The sequence below is a fragment of the Rhinolophus sinicus genome, linkage group LG16, assembly GCF_036562045.2.
Source record: "Rhinolophus sinicus isolate RSC01 linkage group LG16, ASM3656204v1, whole genome shotgun sequence".
Lineage (NCBI taxonomy): Eukaryota > Metazoa > Chordata > Mammalia > Chiroptera > Rhinolophidae > Rhinolophus > Rhinolophus sinicus.
The window spans coordinates 31,724,255-31,742,383 of NC_133765.1; the positions used below are offsets into that span (position 1 = coordinate 31,724,255).

Genomic DNA, 18,129 nt, shown 5'->3' on the forward strand with positions numbered 1-18,129 from the left:
CAGAGATAACCTAACATCTGGGCTGCAGGACTTCACAGGGCCTTTACCCTGCTCTGTGCCTGGGGCCAGTATGAAGAGATCCTTTGGCTGGGTTCATTTGGTGCGTCTGCAGGGAAACTGAACATTTGACTGCTCCTCAGCTATGAGCTAGTCCCTTAAGTCCCCCTAGGTCTCAGTGGCCCCATATCGAAAATAAAGGTGATGCTAATCCATGACTCACCCTGCCCCTCTCATACAGGGCCATGGGGAGGATTTGGTGAGAAGAGCCACAGAGCACAGGGTCTGGGTAGGGCCCCAGGGCTGGGAGGCAGACAGACCTCATTTCAAGTCCTAACTGCCTGACTTTCCAGCTCTGTGACTGTGGTCAGGTGATTCAATGTCACCAAGCCTCAGTTTTCTCATCTCTAAAATGGGCACAAGCAGATCTTCCTTATGGGGTTGGATCAATCAAGATAAATACTGTCTTGTCTCTAACGATTTCAAAATCTGTCCTTTCTAGCCCCATCCTCTTCCATGACAGCCAAACTTCTGTGTCCCGTTGCTTCCTTGTCACCTTCCTGTGGATGTTCCACAGGCACCTCACACTCAGGTCTGCTTTGGCTGTCCCTATCCCAAACCTGTTCCTCCTGCAGTCTTCCTTATTGCAGTTTCCGGCAGGTCTGTCCTTCCAGCTGCTTGGGCCCCAAACCCACCAAAACTTGGACTTCACTTCTTACCTCATACCCCATGTCTAGTCTATCAGTAAATCCAGTCACCTCTACCTTCAGAAACAGCCCACCTCCGAACCCTTCTCCTGCTTTCCCACTGCACTGATTTTGTCTGGTCCAAGTCGCTCTATGTCTCAGGCCTGGACTATTGCAGTAAACTCACGGCTGGTCTCAGCTTCTGTCCTTGCCCTCTGTAGTCTGTTCCCCACGTGGCAGCCAGAAAGATCTTGTTCAGTGCAAGTCAGATCACATCCTTTTTCTGCCCCCAATCTTCCCATGGCTCCTGGTCACTTGCAGCAAAAGCCAAAGTCCTCGCCATGACCTACAGAGTCCCATGTTACCTACAAAATCCCCCCTCACTCACTCTACTCCAGCCTCCCTGGCCTCCTTGTTGTTCCTCAAATATCCCAAGCTGTCCAGCCTCAGGGCATTTGCTGTTCCCTCACCTGGAAAACTACCTAGCCACGCCCTAGATGGTCTCAGTTTCCTCCCTCATTTCTTTCAGGTCTCTGTTCAAAGGCCACCTCTTTGGAAAGACCAGTCAAATGTCACTTCTTTGGAAAGACCCTCCCAGACCACCTTTCTAAGACTAACCCTCCCATTTGCACCCTCTTACCTTGCTTCATGTTTCTTCTTAGCACTTAGCACTGCCTGACTTAATAGAGTCCCCTGCATACTTTCTTTTCTCTGTTGCCACCGACTAGGTTGCTGGCCCACAAGGACAGAAATCTTGACTGCTCTGCTCATGGATGTGTCTCCAGCGCCTAGCATGGTTCCTGGCACACAGCAGGCCCTTACTGCATGAACTCCCCCAGACGCCTGGCCCAGGAATCTGCAGCCAGATGGGTGGGGACCCACCACGGTCCATTCCCCCATTCCCCCGCCCCCGCCTTGCTCAGGCTTCTTTTCCCTGAGCGCACACTCTGGCTGTCCTTACTTGGGTCCCTACCCAGGGCTGAAACAGCTCGTCTTCTGCTGTCTCTCTCTCTCTCTCTCTCTCTGTTTGAAAGAATCCCAAGGGCTATGGACTTTCCCTCCTCCATGTCAACTTCCCAGGCCCTGAGAGCTGGGGAAATCAAGGCAGAGAGCTGTAGCTGATGATATGAAAGAAACAGGGTGGGGTGGGTCCCTGGGCTCCTGTAATGTTCCAGCCAATCATGTGGAAAGTTCCCCGGGGCCTCGGGGGCAGCTTCATTCTGATGTCTGATTTATCATTTTAATTGAGTGTGTGCATATTGATTTTTTTCCCTTGACAACACTGTTCTTCCAGGACAGGCCTGAGAGGGGATTGGTTAGAGGGAAAACCCTGGGTCCTGTTCTTGTTCTGCTTCTAAGTGCCTATCTTCTTCGCTCAGGGCCTCAGTTTCCTCATTTACAAAATGAATTCTCCTGATAGATAATCTTCAGGCTGAGGTGACTGAACTATTGCCAATAGCCTCCTGCTCAGGGTGAAAGCTGTGTGTCACCTGGAAGTTGTGACCCCTGGATGGAAAGGAAAAGGGATGGAAACTTGCTTTGTTTAACCACCTCCGTGTGCCAAGTCCTGACCTGGTCAGGCGGGTCTGGGGTAGGAGGTGCAGAGTGAAGTGATTGAAAGAACTCAGAAGTCTCAGAGGCCATGTGCAAATCCTTGCTCCACATAGCCTCATTGTCCTCATCTGTAAAATGGGGGTAGTAATACCTACCCCAAAGAATGACTATGGGACAAAGTAAGATCATGTGTGACACAGGTGCTTCTCAGAGAGCTTGGCTATAGTAAGTGCTTGATGAATGCTGGCGAAGACTGCTGTTATTACTGCATATGTTACCCACATTCACCCTCTCCCAGCCCTGTTCACTTTGAGAACTCCTATTCATCCAACAAAACCCTCCACATGCACACCATCTCCAGGAAGTACTTTTCTGTTCTGCTGCTATAGTTGGCATACGCAGCTTTTTATTACATGTCCGTCCTTGCACTGTCATTAAATTATTCGTTTTTGTTCTTGATCTACCTCACTGGTTGATGATTTTCAAAAGGACAAGGACCAGGTTGGATCCATGTCTCTGTTCCCAGCACCAGGCACAAAGCCTGGTGCAAAGGAGGCATCTGCAACTGAAACGGGCAACCTACTTGGCACAGGCAGGGGCTCAGAGGCAGTGGGAAAGAGGAGGAGTTGGTCTTGATGGAGAGGGAGTGGAGATTGGAGCAGGAGTCAAAGCACACACAAGGCTCCCGGGGGTGGGGGTGGGGGTGGGGACAGGGTTCTGAAGGGCAGTGTTGGCCAGCTCTGCAACAAAGGACTCTGGGAGTTCCTCCGGGCCAGGTTGGGGCTAGCCAGCCCAGGCGTTCCTCTCTCCAGAGCTCGATTTACCAGGTATCGATTTTCTTGCCTGTTTACTGGTAGTTATTAAAGGCTGCGTCCCTGGAGTCCTTTTCAAATGAGATTGGAACCTGGAGAGCTAGAGTAATTAGGGCAGCTGCTGGCCTCTCTCCTGGGTCCCGTACCTCACAGAGCCCACTGCTGCCCACTGCTGCCCGTCTGCCCACCCGTCCGTCTGTCCAGCTCACACTGGCCCTGGACCAGACTGAGGAGGCCAGCTGGTTCCTTGGTGACCTGCCTGGGCTGCGATCTTGAGATTTCCAAGGGAGCAGAGGCAGAAACATTGCTTCTCCTCCCCAGTGGCCTTGGCCTAGATTTTCAGCAAGAACAATGGGTCGAAGATGGGGCTGGAGGTCGTTCAGCCTGAGAGACGGAAGGACCTCAGACTGATGGCTTGGAGGTGGCTGGGCTTTCTCACTGACCCACTCTGCTGCTGTCCTTGAGTAGACCCCCCCGCCCCCCGCCTTAGGCCTCACGGGCTCCCAGCTGCACTGGCCATGTGGAGCTGCGTCCCCATGGCAGTTAGCAACCTGTGTCAAGCATGCACCATTTCTGGGCCTGTTTTTGTGCATTTCCTATGGTTGTCTGACCCCCACCCTCCCTTCATTTCTTAAAAATGTTTGGTTGAAAAATTCCAATCTTCTTCCAGCTGCACTGAGGGGAAAGGGGTTTTAGCCAAATGTCAGCTGGAGGATTGCAGGAGCTGGGCCCCAGAGACCGGGTGTGGGGGCGGCCACTGCAGCCAGTGACCAGTTCATGCCTGGAGCAGAGACAAGGAGAGAGAGAGAGACTGAGATTCCGGGGGAGTGAGAGATAAGGAGAAAGACACAGAGACAGAGAGACACATGCAAGAGAGACTGTCAGGAGAGGCTAAGATCAAAATGGGTAATGCTGAGGCAAATACAGGAGAGCTGGGGGCAGAGAGACAAAGCAAGTTTGAGAGACATAAAGAAACAAAATCCTGAAACCTAGAGATTGAGACAGTTGTGGAGAGTCAGAGAGAAAAAGAGAGCAAGGCCAAGAGACGGAGAGCAAGGCCAAGAGAAGAGGGAGAGACAATGGGGGTGGACAGTAGCTACTGCAGTGACAATAGAGCCAACGTTGACTGAGCACCCACAGTAGGCCAGATGCTGTGCTCAGCACTTTCCTTGCACTAACTCATTTTATCCTCACAAAGTTCCTTCCAGGAAGGGACCAGAGTTTTACAGATGAGGCAACCGAGGCTCAGAGAAGTAAAATCCTGGGAGGGCTGGGAAGGATGCTCCATTCATGGAGCAAAGGAAAGGCCAGGATGGACTGGTTCTAAGGGGTTCAACTCAGTCAAGTGGTAGCCCAGCCTAGGATACCTCCAGTGACGGGGAGCTCATTACCTCCTTTTGCTGTCAGCAGTTTCTTTGTGAGAGGTTTCTGCCCTGAGAATGTGGTTCTGATCTGGCCCCCCTGTCTAGAGGTGGGGTGCGTGGGTGTCTCAGCTCCCAGCTATTTTTTTTTTTTAAGAAAAAGCTGACTCTGTGGAGAAAGGGGAGGCCCTGAGCCCTCCTGCCTGCCCTTCAGCCTCCAAAAGGCTCATCCCTTGCCTGGGCCAGGCCCACGCCCAGCAGGGAACCCCTCCCTCTGGGGTGGCTTCCCGGCGGGAAGTGACCTCAGCTTGGGGGCACCCAGATTCTGACGGGAAGGCGGACCAGTGGGAGGCAGTCATGGGACATCCTGTCAGGTGGGGGGGTCTCCTGCAGGCTGAGTCCTGTGACCAGCGGGTGGGCAGTAGATTGAGCATGAATTGAGCACCCACTGGATGACAGGCCCCAGTGAGGGACTTTACCGAATCCTCCGCCAACCCAGAAGTAACAATAACAATCATTGGCACACACTTTTGTGGCTAGGCCCTCTCCCTGAACTCCCTGGCTGGTGACCTGCTTGGCTGGCTAACTCCCTCTGACGGCAACAATAGCAGCCATAGCGATAACCGTCCTGATTTATCCAGTGCTCCCACTGTGCCAGCCACCAAGCTAAGGGCTTATGTGTACTGTCCACTCATCACAACAGCCCTAGGGGATTTTAAGCACTATTATTAGCAGATAGATTGGGAAACTGAGGCTCCTTGGAAGACATGGAAGTCCACCTGGGGTAGTGGCCAGGCTGGGATTCGAACTACAGCCTGTGGACCCAGGGCACCTCCCCCTCCCACCCTGTGATCAATAATCCCACAGTGTTGTTTCCCTCCAAACTCTCCCAGAGGACTCATCAAGCTGAGCTGAAGCCCATTAGTGGTTTCTGCACGTTTGAAGCTGGCACAGGTTCCCCAGGGTCTGCTGGCAGCCAGGCCAGGGCAGCAGTGGCTGGAAGGGGGGGCATCTCCAGCTGTACCTGGGGAAGGCTGAGGGGCTGCATGGCGTTTGAGAGGCTACCACCTTCACATCTGTTTCGAAAGGCCCTTGCCCTGGAGGCTGCTGGCAGCTGGAAGCTGGCTCTGCCCACTTTATGGGCCGTGTGAGGGCTTCCTGGTCACCTGGCTTCCAACACACTCAAGTTCAGACCATCTGGTACAGCAGCAACAACCAAGAGAGGAAAATGAGGGTCTGTGGGACTGAAGGAGCAGACAGTCGTCTGTCTCCTGGCGCCCTGTGTGGTCTTGGGCAACTGAGCTGCCCCTTCCAAGCCTCTCCTTCCTCATCTATGAAATCGACATAACGATGATGGCAATGCTACTACTAATAATAGCAGTAAATGCTCACAGAGGGCCTACTGTGTACCAGACACTGTTCTAAGTGCTTCACATATGTCAGCTCAATCCACACAACACTCTGTCTAGAGCAGGTACCATTATTATCATTGCCCTGTACAAATGCTGAGCACAGAGAGATGAAGTGACTTGCCCAAAGTCACACAGGTACTAAGCTACGAAGACAGGATTTAACCCAGCCTGATTTGAATTTATTCCTACTTCCACTGGCACCACCCTGGTCCAAGCCACCATTACTGTTTGCTTAGATTATTGCTGCAGCCGCTGTCCTGTGTCCCACTTTCCACCCTTTGTACCCTGTAATACATTCTCACATGGCAGCCAGAGGGATGCTTCAGGAACTCAAATCTGACTGTTTACTCCTCCGCTCAACACCCATCAATCGCTCCCTTGTGCCCTTAGGAATCAGTCTAGGCTCTTCAGCTCATGTTCAAGGCCCATCACAAGCGGGCTGCGCAGCTTCCCACCCTAACCACACCAAACTTCTGGTTATTCTCTGAACACATCCTGCATGGTTATGTCTTTGTGTATTTGCATATGCTGTTCCCTCTAATGGAATGCCCTTCCACCCACCCACTCCACTTTCCTCTCTGCCGAGTTCATGAACGCAACGGTCATGATTTAGCTCAAGCATTCTCCTCTTGGAATCTTCTCTGCCATCCTTAGGGAGAATCTCTCCCTCCTTGGGGCTCCCATACCAACTTGCAGCTAGTAGTACTCCCGAGCTCAGAGCTTACAAAATGTTGAGGCGTCTGTGTTCCCTGGGAGCCACCTACCTTTCAGCCACCTTAGCACCCTTCCATAGCCCAGAACACAGGGAGACAGGCACTTGGGAAATGCTAGCTGAATGACTACATGAATGAATGACCAAATACACATGAGTGAACCTAACTGAATGCTACAGATGGTTAGGCCAGAGATTACAAGTTAGTGGTGGATGTAATTTTGCTTTAGTCCACATACTGGTTACATTGAAAAAAAATACAGTGACCAGGCATTTAAAAACTGGGGTGGACTCGCTCAAGTCTGGATTTCAAAAAAATCCCCAAATATCCAAAGACATGGCTGCCGGGATTGGCCTTTTTGGCAGCAGTTAGCAGCAGCTGAGTAACAGTGACCCCGTTCACGTCTTGAGGTATGTACTGAGTATCTACTGTGTACCAGGCACTAGAGAACCACAGTTGAAAACTTTTGCCTTCCCAGCCACTTACACACACTTCTGTTAGATGCCCAGGCCCTGTAACCATTGGAATTTTCAGACTCTGTCTGGTTAGGGAACTGGGCCCTAGAGACGGGGGAAGGGACTTGGTCCAAATCCCCACCAATTCGAGACAGATCTTGACTCCAGGCCCCTTGACTCTCATTTCCGCAGTACCAGGTGACTAGCACCACCTGGGCATGAATGAGTCTTTGTTCCATAGAAAAGAGGCACTGGGGAGGGCTCCATTGTGGTGTAATTTCAGGTAAATGCTATGCGTCCCCTGGCATGCTCTGCTTCCAGTCGGAGGAAGAGGGGACCCGGGCTCAGTGGTGGCGGGCCCCGGCTTGTCATCAGGAGAAGAGGTGGCTATGCTGCGGTTGCTGGCAGGACTGTCCTGGCCGCCTGCCCTGCCTCCTTTGATTGCCTTGTCCTTTGTTCTGCATTTCATGGCATTTAGCTCCAGGGCCTGGCGCCAGACTCCCTCCCAGACCCCATTACCCGTTTGCCACTATTGCCCAGGTAGGTGGAGGTGGCATCCTAGAGTAGCTCCAGAGGGACCATGGGGGGACCCCAGAGAGTGAGTGGCACTTGGTTACGGTGGCAAAGCAAGGACACAGCCACACAGGACCCAGGGAAACTCAGCCCCCAGCCTGGCAGCTCCAAGGTCAGGAGCAGCCCCATATCCCAGGACTTCCTCAGTGTCTGGCCTCTGTATCACACCCATCACTCACCACCAGATGGAAGGGCCTGCAGGCCAGCGATTTACATCTGTACTATTCAAGGCTGCATCCCTGGTGCCCGGGACAGTGTTTGGCACATAGTAGGTCCTCATTCAATTCCTGCTGAATGAATGAGTGAATACTGACCATAGTCCCATGAGATAGGTACTGTTGTTGGACTCATATTACAGAGGAGGAAACTGAGGCTGAGGGGAGGGAGTGTGACTTATCCAAAGTCACAGACCCCCCCCCCCCCCAATTATCAGCAAGCTGCTAGGAAGGGAATCTGGAGTCTGGGCCTCCCCAACAAGGTTCCCTGAGGCAGCTGTTCTCAGATTTTGGGCCCCATGTTCTTGGCTGGTATCAGTCGGGGGCAGTTGGGGGCTGGTGGGCTGTCTGTGTCAACCAGGAGGCTGGGAGGGTTCATGGGGGGCAGCTGTCTTGGGGTCTGGAGGCTGTCCTGGTGAATGGCTACTGGGTATGATGCTGGAGTGAGTGGAAGGAGGGAGGCCCAGGGAAACGCAGACGTGGGGGGAGGGGGGCCTGGGAGGGCCCTGGGCACTCTCCACACCCTGAGAAGTCCAAGCAGAGGAGGGTAGGGACCCCATCCTACGGCCTGAGCGAGCGGGTGTCTCCGCTGTGACCAGTCCTACCCCTTCACCTTCCCATGCTGATCTTTCCTCATTACCCTCTTATCACGTCCTTGCTCAGCTCCCCACTATAGCCCCCAGGTCTCCCTCTCCACTCTGTCACCTTCTTCACCACCCTCCACCACAACCCCCACAGCACCCCTAATTGTCTCCCCCAGCACTCCCTCCGTGACAGACAGCTACTATTACCTGCCCATCATGGCCACCTGTATCATGCCCCCCACTCCACCTTACCGTTAACAGCGCCAATCATGGCCCCATGCCCTCCCCCACCACAGCTCTCATCACCTTCCCTACCACCTCCCTCATCTCTAGGTCAGAGTACAGCGGTTGGGAGAAAGAAGGAAAAGGTGAGGGGAGGAGGGGAGGAGAGGAGGCCAGGACCTGAGAGGAGAGAGGGTTGTGAGGAAGACCCGGCCCAGGATCGCTCATACCAACCCTGCTGGAGCGGGCCGGGCCCTGGCGGTGCTGTCCAAGGTGCTGGGGCAGCGGGGCCTGGGGAGGGGTGGGCGCCGCAGACCTGGGTCTGAATCTGACCCACCTCTTCAGAGCTTGGGCAGGGGGCTCCCCACCCTCGGGGTCTCGGCTTTGCTATGTGTAAGATGGGGTGATCCCTACTGGCTGGGTGGCTGGAGCCCTGATGGACTGAAAGGTACTGTCTGCATCAGCCCCTGTCCAGCTCTGGTCTCAGAGGACCCATGATTAATGAAGCTGGTCCTGCAGCATGGCTCTGGGTCCCCCGGGGCCTGGCCACTCAAGGGCAGCAGCTGGCAGCCAAGCCAGGCCCCGTGGGACCCAACAGACTTCCCTTACCCCCTCTCTTCCTCTCCCCTCTTGTCACAGCCTCCCCCTTTCCACCCAGGCCTGAGGTCTCCTCCAGGACCTTGCTGAAGCTGTTCCCTCCACCTGGAAGCATTCCTCAAACCATGCAGACCCTCCCAGGACTCCTCTCCCAGGAAGTCCTCCCTCTCTGAGGCCCCAGACACTCATTGCCCACGTCACCTGGCCAGAGGCCACCTGTACCTCTCCTATGAGGCATTTAAACCATTTTCTTACTTGAGCATGAATGCTAACTATGTGCAAAGTAATATTCTCTGTGTTTTTACCCGAATTATCTCATGAAATCCTCATGACAACCCTCTCAGGTAGGGATGATTCCTATTCTCATTTTACAGAGCAGGGAACAGGCTCTGAGAGGTTAAGGGGTGTGCCCATAGTCACACAGCCAGCCAAGGGACAAGCTGGAATGCAGATCTCTATCTGTGGCCTCCTGAGTCAGAGGGTTCAATTGCTATTCTCATCATATATATCTGCCTTTGCCTCCACTGGGCTCTGTAATCAATTAGGCAGGGGTCCTGTCCTTCTCTATGAGTCCCCAGGACCCAGCTCAGGGCCTGTCACTGAGCAGGCACTACTGACTGTCAACTAAAAGTGAGGATGAATTTATGGTATCAGAAGAGTCTCCCGGAGTCAGAAATTCAGTCAGAGGCCAAAAGGGTGGGTCTGTGGAAATGTAGGCAGCGTGACAGGTGGGAGTGGGAGACACCCATCTATGGATTAATTGAACCTGAATCACCATGGGGCAGACCCCGCCCAGCCCAAACACAATCATACTTCTTGTCCCTGCTGTCAGGCCCAGCCCCAAGCGCCTCCAAATTTGGCTGAGAGAGGGTCCCAAGGGGTCCTGTAACTAGAGAGCTGGCCCTGGAGGCCTTTTGGGTTAAACAGGCTGTTCCTGCCATGGTAGAGATCTGACAACAAGCCCCATCAGAACTCTCAAGGGAGAAGGGGACAGGAACTCGCTCAGCCCAGCATGAAATGTCACCTTGTTCTACATCCCTGAGAACTGTCTGAATGGCCTGGGTTCCAGCTTGGGATGTGTTGGCTGTGTGACCTCAGGCAGGTTACTCACCCTCTCTGGGCCCCAGTCTTCCATCTGTATAATGACCTGCCTAGGAGTCTAAATTCTGGCAGTGCTTTCACTGATGTTGACTATTCCTCACTCAGGGTGGCCCCACCCAGTCTCCAACAGCCTAAGCATGTTCTTAGACAGGATGTCCCCATAAGGGCAGGGAGCAGGCCTGAGTGGAGCCCAAGCTACCCAGGGAGCGATGATGTAGGTTTGGGAGATGCTGAAACAAGGCACCACCTGTCACTCTAGCCTGACAGTTTGAGAGTACTGGCACAGCTGTGTTTAGAGCCTTGGGGACAGCCATTGTGGATGGTCCTTAGCCTGGCTTCCCCTAGCCTCAGCTGTTCCATTTATAGAATGGGCAGAAGGCTGCCATAAGGGCTCACAGCAGTAGAGGGAGAAGGGAATGGGAGACACCAGTCCGTCAAAATGGTGGCCTTTCCCTTTGTCCCCAGCCATGTGAGTTCAGGGAGAAATCTGGAAATGACCTGGGAAGTGGTTAAATCACATCTGTCCAGCTGTGGGGACTGGGTGGAAAGTCCAGGCTCTGAATGAGGCCACTGCCCCAACAGCAGGGGGTGGGGTAGGGGTGGCAATGAACCTCAGGGAAGTTGTGGCCTTGCAGGGGCCACCACTGTGAGTGATCTGAGATCCCATGGCCCAGGGTCACCGTATTCTCCCTCCACATGGGCTCCAGACCTGTTGGGCTTCAAAGGGAACCTCACCCCCTGTGTGGAGCAATGAAAACAGCCCAGCAGGGGAGAGGTGAGGGGGCACCGGCTGAACAAACAGCAGCCCCTGAGGGACCCGGCCTGGCCTCTCCTCTCCTGGCCTCTCGCCTGTGGTCCGAGCCTGACACTTGGGCTTTTTTCAGCTGGCTGCATGCCAGGGCATGTGTGTGTTAGCGCTGTACAAGTGGGTTGGTGCTGGGTGTCTGCAAACATGTGTGTACCTTGGCACACACCATGAGGTGGGTATTTCAGTAGATGCCACGCTGAGCGTGCCATGGCACCAGTACTGTCTTATCCATATGGGCAGGTGAAAACCCTGACAGGGCAGGTGTTTGGTGAACTGCAGCCAGCAGGCCAAATCTGCCCACCGCCTGCTTTTGCACAGCTCACGAGCTAAGAACAATTTTTTTCATATTTAAATGCATGGGAAAAAAAAGAATATTTCACGACCTGCGAAAATTACATGAAATTCAAATTTTGGTGGCCACAACCAGTTTGGTGAGAACACAGCCATATTCATTCATTTGCATACTGTCCACGGCTGCTTTTATGTCACCACAAGACACTCAAGCAGAACAACAGACACTGTACGGCCCACAGAGGCTGAAATACTTACATATGACTTTACCAGAAAGTCTTCCAGCTCCAGTGTTAGGGCATTGGCAAAGCTGGGGCACGCTGCTATTCCCCCCAACATGAAAGTTCAGCTTCAATAAACTTATCAAGAATTTTACAATTAGAAACCATAGATAGAAGCTGTGTTCATTTCAGTACACATAGTGAGCTTTGGGTTTTACTACTTTATAATGCGTGTGGGGGGGAGGCGGGGGAGAGAGAGAGGGAACCATAATCTTTTTAAGATTTAGGATTTCCCACTTGTCTCTCATGCATCCGTAGTGTTCAGTACATGCTAGCCACATGGTGGGTGATTTGTCAGGGTTTATGGATAAAATAACTTTGGTTCTCTCCATCAATCCAAGAATCCTGTTTGCAAGGCAACACTCTTGCCCATTTCACAGATGTAGAAACTAAGGCCTGGAGAGGTGAGGGAGGACGTCTGCCTAAAGCTCTTCCCCGGACCATTAACAGTGAGAACAAGATTGACACTGATTTGCTCCTGGGAGAAGTGGGGAGCACACTATATATGACATGTCTGGTGGGGAGGCCTGGTGCCCCTCCCTCCAGCAGTTTTCCAGGCATTTTAGGTCCCCTGCCAGTCCCATCAGTTCCCAGGCCTTCCGCCCTTGCTGGGGGTCTGGGCAGGCTCCCAGGAGCCCACTGAGGGATGAGTAGTTTTTTTCCCTTTTCCGGCAAACAGGGGCAGGTGTAGATTGAGCCGCTCTGGGAAAGGGTGCAGGGAAGTGACTGAAGCTGAACTTCTAGGGGGTCCAGAGAGGCTGAACCATAAAAGAGGCACCATTGAGAGTAAGGGGCCTGCTGAAAAGGGGAATGGAGGGATTTGAAGGAGCTGGGAACCCAAGTGGGGGTGGTAGGAATAGCAAAGTGCTCCCGAATGGGAGGATTAAAGACAAAGTGGCCAGCTAAGCAGGCTTGAGTGAGGCTATCCCTGTTCTAAGGATCCCCCCCCCACCAAGCCAGACCCTAAAAAATTTCCCCACCCAGCACTAGCTCTGAACCTGCAGAACACCAAACACCAAGCCAAAGAGAGAACCCACCTCCTTCTGCTGTCAGACCCCTGTCCTCCACCAGAGAAGGTTCCAGGAGAAACCAGAGAGAATGGAGGCACAGGATGCCTCATTTCTCCATCAGGGACTCAACGCCTCTCTGGAAGAATGGGCAGGAGGCCTCAAGGGTGACTTGCTCAAAGAATTCAAAGCCCTTTTCGTGGCTGTCCGGGACCTGCTCCAACCTCATCTTGTACCACCTTCCCCACGCTCATGGCACTCCAAACACAATGAACTTGAATGTACGCTGTTCTTTCTTACCACAAGGCCTTTCCACTGGCTGTTCCCTGAGCCTGGAACACTGGCTCCTTCACTCATTCTTCAGACTTCTGTTCTAACACCCCTTCCTCAAATTAGCCTCCCATGACCACCCCTAGACCAAGTGTGTTGCATGTTCTCAGACCCGCAGCTGAGTATCTGTGAGATTATGTGTTTGTTTACTTCCTGAATCTACAAGGCCCTCCAGCCTAGATCCTCCAGTGGTCAACCTCTACTCAGGACCCTGGCTGGCCAGCTCCTTGCAGTATTTAGCACAGGGCTGCACACACAGCCGGAAATCACTAAATAATCATACGATGGCATGGATGAATGACCGGCACCACCAGTGACTGCAGGCAATGCCTGAAGTTACGGAAACATAGATATAACAGTGATAAACCATTTGTTATGGATTCACCTGTGTTTCCACATGTGGTGATCACACTGTAGGCACCATGCCATGTTCTAGAGCAGAACTTTCTAGAACTTTCTGCGAGGATGGCGATAGTCTGGATCTAGACTGTCCAACGTGTCAGCCATGAATCACATGTGGTTCCTGAGCACTTGAAATGTGGCTGGTGGGACCAGAAACTGAATTTTCAATTGTATTTACTTTTAATTAATGCAAATTTAAATAGCCACATGTGGTTAGTGACTGCCATATTGGACGGCACAGCTGTACAGAGAAGGGACATGTCCTACTGCCTCCAAGGCTGTCACATGCAGTCCTGCCATCCAGGGATTCACAAGAAGTCTCCCAAATCTCCACCAGCTGGTCCATGGGGTCAAACATGACAAGGACTTTTTTTGGCAGCCTCCATGAAGCAAGGACTAACCATCCTCTACTGTCCATCAAGCTTGTCACAGAGACAATGACCCAGGGAGATCTCCACAGTGATGGTACATCTCCAGAACAAAAATGCTGAGACTGGACCTCCCCATATTTATCTCCCCATCATAACCTATCACACCACCCCCAAGACAACCACCAAACAGTCATCAACCAGCACCACCTTCAATCCCACAATCAACACGCCCATTGACGTCACCACCACTATCTCCTCCATCATTTCCACCCCACCCCAACACTCCCTCACCCCAGCACTACCACCGCCATCACAGCACCCCAACACCACCAACACCTGAAGCCAGTGCAGGATACTAAGAGCTTTGGCTCTGGAATTCAATGGCCTGGGCTTAAATCCCAGCTCTGAGTTTAAATCACTCAACTTCTGTGAGACTCAGTTGCTTCATCTGTAAAGTGGGACTACTACTACTAATACAATAATAAGACTTACTGTCTGTGCTTGTTGGGGGAACAATCAAATGAGGAAGTACATGGAAAGTCCTTTTACTATGATAATTGAGTGCTAATGCTCTTCTAGGTTCTGTGCTCTGTGAGCACAATTTTATTTGATCCTCACACAGCTGTGTGAGATATTAATCCATTCATTTTACAGTGAGGAAACTGAGGCTAAGAGAAGTGATGAAACAACGAATACCAGAGGCTGGATTGGAAACAAAGTCTCCACCTGGACTAGGCTAGGCTGTCCCTTTTTGGGGAGGTTGGGTCAGCAGACTGGCCTTCCTGCAGTTCCAGGCTCCCTCCTCAGGGGTGCTGGGGGATTCCAGCATCCCCCCCATGAAAGGTGGTATTGTGGTAGTGATGGTGGTGGTGTCTGTGTCTCCACCTGGCCTGGTGGGCGGGTAGCGAGTCCACTCACCTGTGTCCTGACGAAACTGGTGCATAGACTGCAGGTCGATGATATAGGGCACCAGCTGGGCGTCCACCTGCCCCAGGACCACGGAACCACGGGCATCCTCCTTGAGCACGTTCTCAATGTGGTGGCACACGGTGGCCGTGTAAGGTCGCCAGCGGCTGTGCTCATTCAGCCACTCCCACACCACCACCCGGGCCACATTCTGAGGTGGGAAGCCCAGCCCGTTTACCGACATCATGACACCCTGGCCTGGCCGTGACATGGCCGCTGCTGCCTCAGGGGCCAGGACCCTACTATTGCTGGCCCAGCTCCTCCTGGGCCTGGGAGCAGGCAGGGAACTTCCTCTCTCCCCAGGGGGGCAGCAAGAGCTGTCTGGCCTCCTTTCTAACTCCCCGGAGGCCTGTCAAATGAGTGTGGGGTGGTGTTCCAGGCTCCAAGGCCCCCTCCCTGCGGAGCTGTCTCAGATAAAGGGTGCTGCTCTGGAAAGCAAGTGTCTCTTATGATGGAGGAAATGTTGCTCTAAATTCCTTGCTTCCCTCCGCTCAGAGAAGGGAGTGAGGCAGCTGCTCCCACTCTAGATCCAATCTCTTGCCTGCTGGCCTCCAGTCCTTCCCTGGCGGCGCAGGGCCTGTCACCCAGGAGGCCCAGCCCCAGCCTGCTACTCTCTGCAGCGCCCAGCCAGCCCTGTGCGCTCCCAACTGCGTCCCAGACCCTGCGCCTGGCTCCAGTGGGCTGCTTGCCTTGTCTTGGGTCCGCCCCCCCGACGGCTCCTGCTGAAGGGGGCGTCCCTCTCCCCCAGGTCCCTGCTTCACGGTGTCCAGGAAGGCCTGGGTAGCTGAGGAACGCACGGGGGAGGGGTGCGGAGCGTGCCCCCGGCCCAACGGCTCCGGCTGCAGCTCCCGAGCTGCGAGGGGGAACGAGGGGGGCGGGGGCCCGTGGGCACGCCCCACCCCACTCGTGTTCGCAACCTGCCGGGAGACAAGACCGGGAAAGGGCCCTTTAAGAATAGAGCGCGGCACCCCCTCCCCCTTCCCGGGAGAGCAATCGCTGAGAACAATGGGGAACCGATGGGGGGGGCAGCAAGGGGGCTAAAGGGGGTCGCTGCCCGCGTTCCCTTGGGGCAGGCCTGAAGGGAGGACTGGGGCTGGGAGCGAGATTTTCCGAGGCTCTCGCCTGCGGCTCTCCGTCAGCTCCCCCAGCACTCCCCTCCCCCGGGGCCCCCACCCCGGCAAGGGATGCAGGTGCTCGGGGATGCGCGGGGATGCGCGGTGCTGCAGGCGCGGCCCAGGGCTGCTCTGGGGTCGCGTCACGGAGGAGGCGAAGCTGGGAGCTGGATCGCTGCTGCCCCCCGCCCTGGGAGTAAGAGCCCCCTTTCCCCAGCCCAGACCTCCCCAAAGCGCGCGCGGGCCCCCGCATGAGCCGGGGTGGGGTCCCTCAGCACCCCGCGCTCTCACCGCCTCTCTTCTGCTCTGTCTCTCTCAGGCTGGCGCTTCAGTACCTCCGCCCCCTGGGCTCCCCCCGGAGTGGGAGGGCGCCGCGGTCCCGCCTCCGCGCCCTTTCCCTTCCAGGCCCACGGCTGCCGCGCGCCCGGACGCTGGGCTTTCTGCGCGCGGACAGACTACGCCGCCGACCGACGGACCCGTGAGCCGGCGGCCGGACGCCGGGATCCCGCGGGTGGGAGGCGGCCTCCGCCGCGCGCAGGGGAGGGGGCGGAGGAGGAGGAAGGGGAGGAGACAGATCGCGACCGTAAGCGCCTAAGGCGCTGACACGCTGGTCTCCGGGCGCCCCAAATCCTCTGCTAGGCCCACCTGGGACCCCAGGAGGTCGCCTGAACCTAAGCAGGGCTCAAGGCATGGAGGGGGTGTCTGTGGTTCTCCCGCTTGAATCCTAATCATCCTTACATTCCTGTTGCCCAGTCCGGGGCCTGGCACACACTAGGTGCTCAATTAACGTTCCCATGAATAAACAAGATCCAGAGATTGTCTAAAGAAAGATCGTAGAGCATTTCTAGGGTAACTTCTCTTCTATCTCAACTACTCTGGGGAGGGGGGGCGAGGAGGGGCTGGCAAGGCCCATTTCAGAGCAGAATAGAAATCATAGAATCTTAAGTGCGCTTAAGGGAAGACGGAGGCCCAGAGGGTAAGAAACAGGTTCAGGATCTTACAGAAGCTTAGAGCAGTGCCAGCCGCCAACCCAGGAGCTGATTCTCCTCCCAGGACCCAATTAGCCGGCCCACCTTCCCAAAGCCCCCACCTGCTCCAAGTGATTGGGATAGCAATAGCTTCCTGCCTCCCAGGGGGTGGGGGTGGGGGACCTAGGCCAGGAGGCAGAGACCTTGGGGCAAGGTAAGGGCAGGCCCTCTACCATCCCATTCACAGATACCTGTAAACTATAGGTGCTCAATAAATGCTGGATGAGGGTCAGCTGGGTGGAAAGGGATGTAGGTGATGGCAGCAGCTCAAGCGTTAATGGGATGACTGGCTCTCCCTCCTCTGGCAAGCTAGATGCAGCTGAGGACACACATCAGCTGGGAGGGGGTGGACCCCCGGGGGCCTGCGGGTGTTTAGATTAGGGAAGATGTAGAAGGCGTCCGGGAACTCCAGCCTGGGCGGCAGACTGGGGTCAGCAGCCTGTTTGGGAGCCTGCCCAGGGCGGCCCACGCTCCTCTTCCTCCCCAGGACAGATGGTGATAAACGAGGCAAGGTCAGGGGCAGGCTGCTCAGGGGTGCTTTCCCAGAACTGAACTCCAGTTCCCCAGCCAGCTGAAGTGACCTCCTCTCCCTAGGCCCCTGCTCTGTCCTGCAGCCCAGTGCCCGATGGGCTTTTCCGGATTGGGTCAATGAGTCTGTTTGCGCCTGCTGCAGGCTGTGGAGAAAGGCTCTGTCTGAAGGCAGGTCCAGCTCTGCAGTGATAACGCTCCAACAGGATCACTGAGCTCTGAGATTTTAGCCTAGGGTCCACTGATGGCTTTCGGGGGGTGAGGGCATCCACGAAGACCCTCTGCCCCATTACAGACAAACTTCTGTCTGCATTTTTCTGGCAAGAAGGGCTCTGGCTTTCAGAGATTCTTCTCAAAGGAGGCTGTGACTCAAAAGGTTCAGAGTTGATGCTCAACAACCTCATCTTACAGAAGGGGATCTGGGGACCCCAGGGTGAGGAAAAGACTAGCTCAAGGTCACATGGAAATTTAGCAGCAAGTTGGAAAAAAGAACCCAAAACACCAAACTGTATACTGCTATTTAAAGTCTGACTAAATGTCACCTCCTCTGGGAAGCCTTCCCTGAACTCATCCCATCTTTCTCTGCGTTCCTTTGTCCATACCTTGATGTGACACCCTGTATCACAGTTGGCCACTTCAGTGCTGTCCCTGCTAGAGTCAGACATCCATGAGATCAGGGACTGTGTTTTATTCATCTTGTGTGGTATGCCTGGTGCTCATGAC

The 18,129-nt window shown here is 54.3% G+C and overlaps 1 protein-coding gene across 1 annotated transcript in view; it reads right to left on the reverse strand.

Moving 5' to 3' along the window:
* Positions 1 to 16,280, reverse strand: part of DTX1 (deltex E3 ubiquitin ligase 1) — a 35,774-nt gene extending 19,494 nt beyond the window's left edge. Inside the window, exons 1-2 of the mRNA XM_019734013.2 lie at positions 16,142 to 16,280; positions 14,691 to 15,655 (exon numbers count right to left, since the gene is read on the reverse strand). Coding sequence (XP_019589572.2) covers positions 14,691 to 14,949 — 259 coding nt within the window. The 5' untranslated portion in view covers positions 14,950 to 15,655; positions 16,142 to 16,280. The remainder of the gene's footprint in view (positions 1 to 14,690; positions 15,656 to 16,141) is intronic.
* Between the last annotated feature and the right edge of the window lie 1,849 nt (positions 16,281 to 18,129).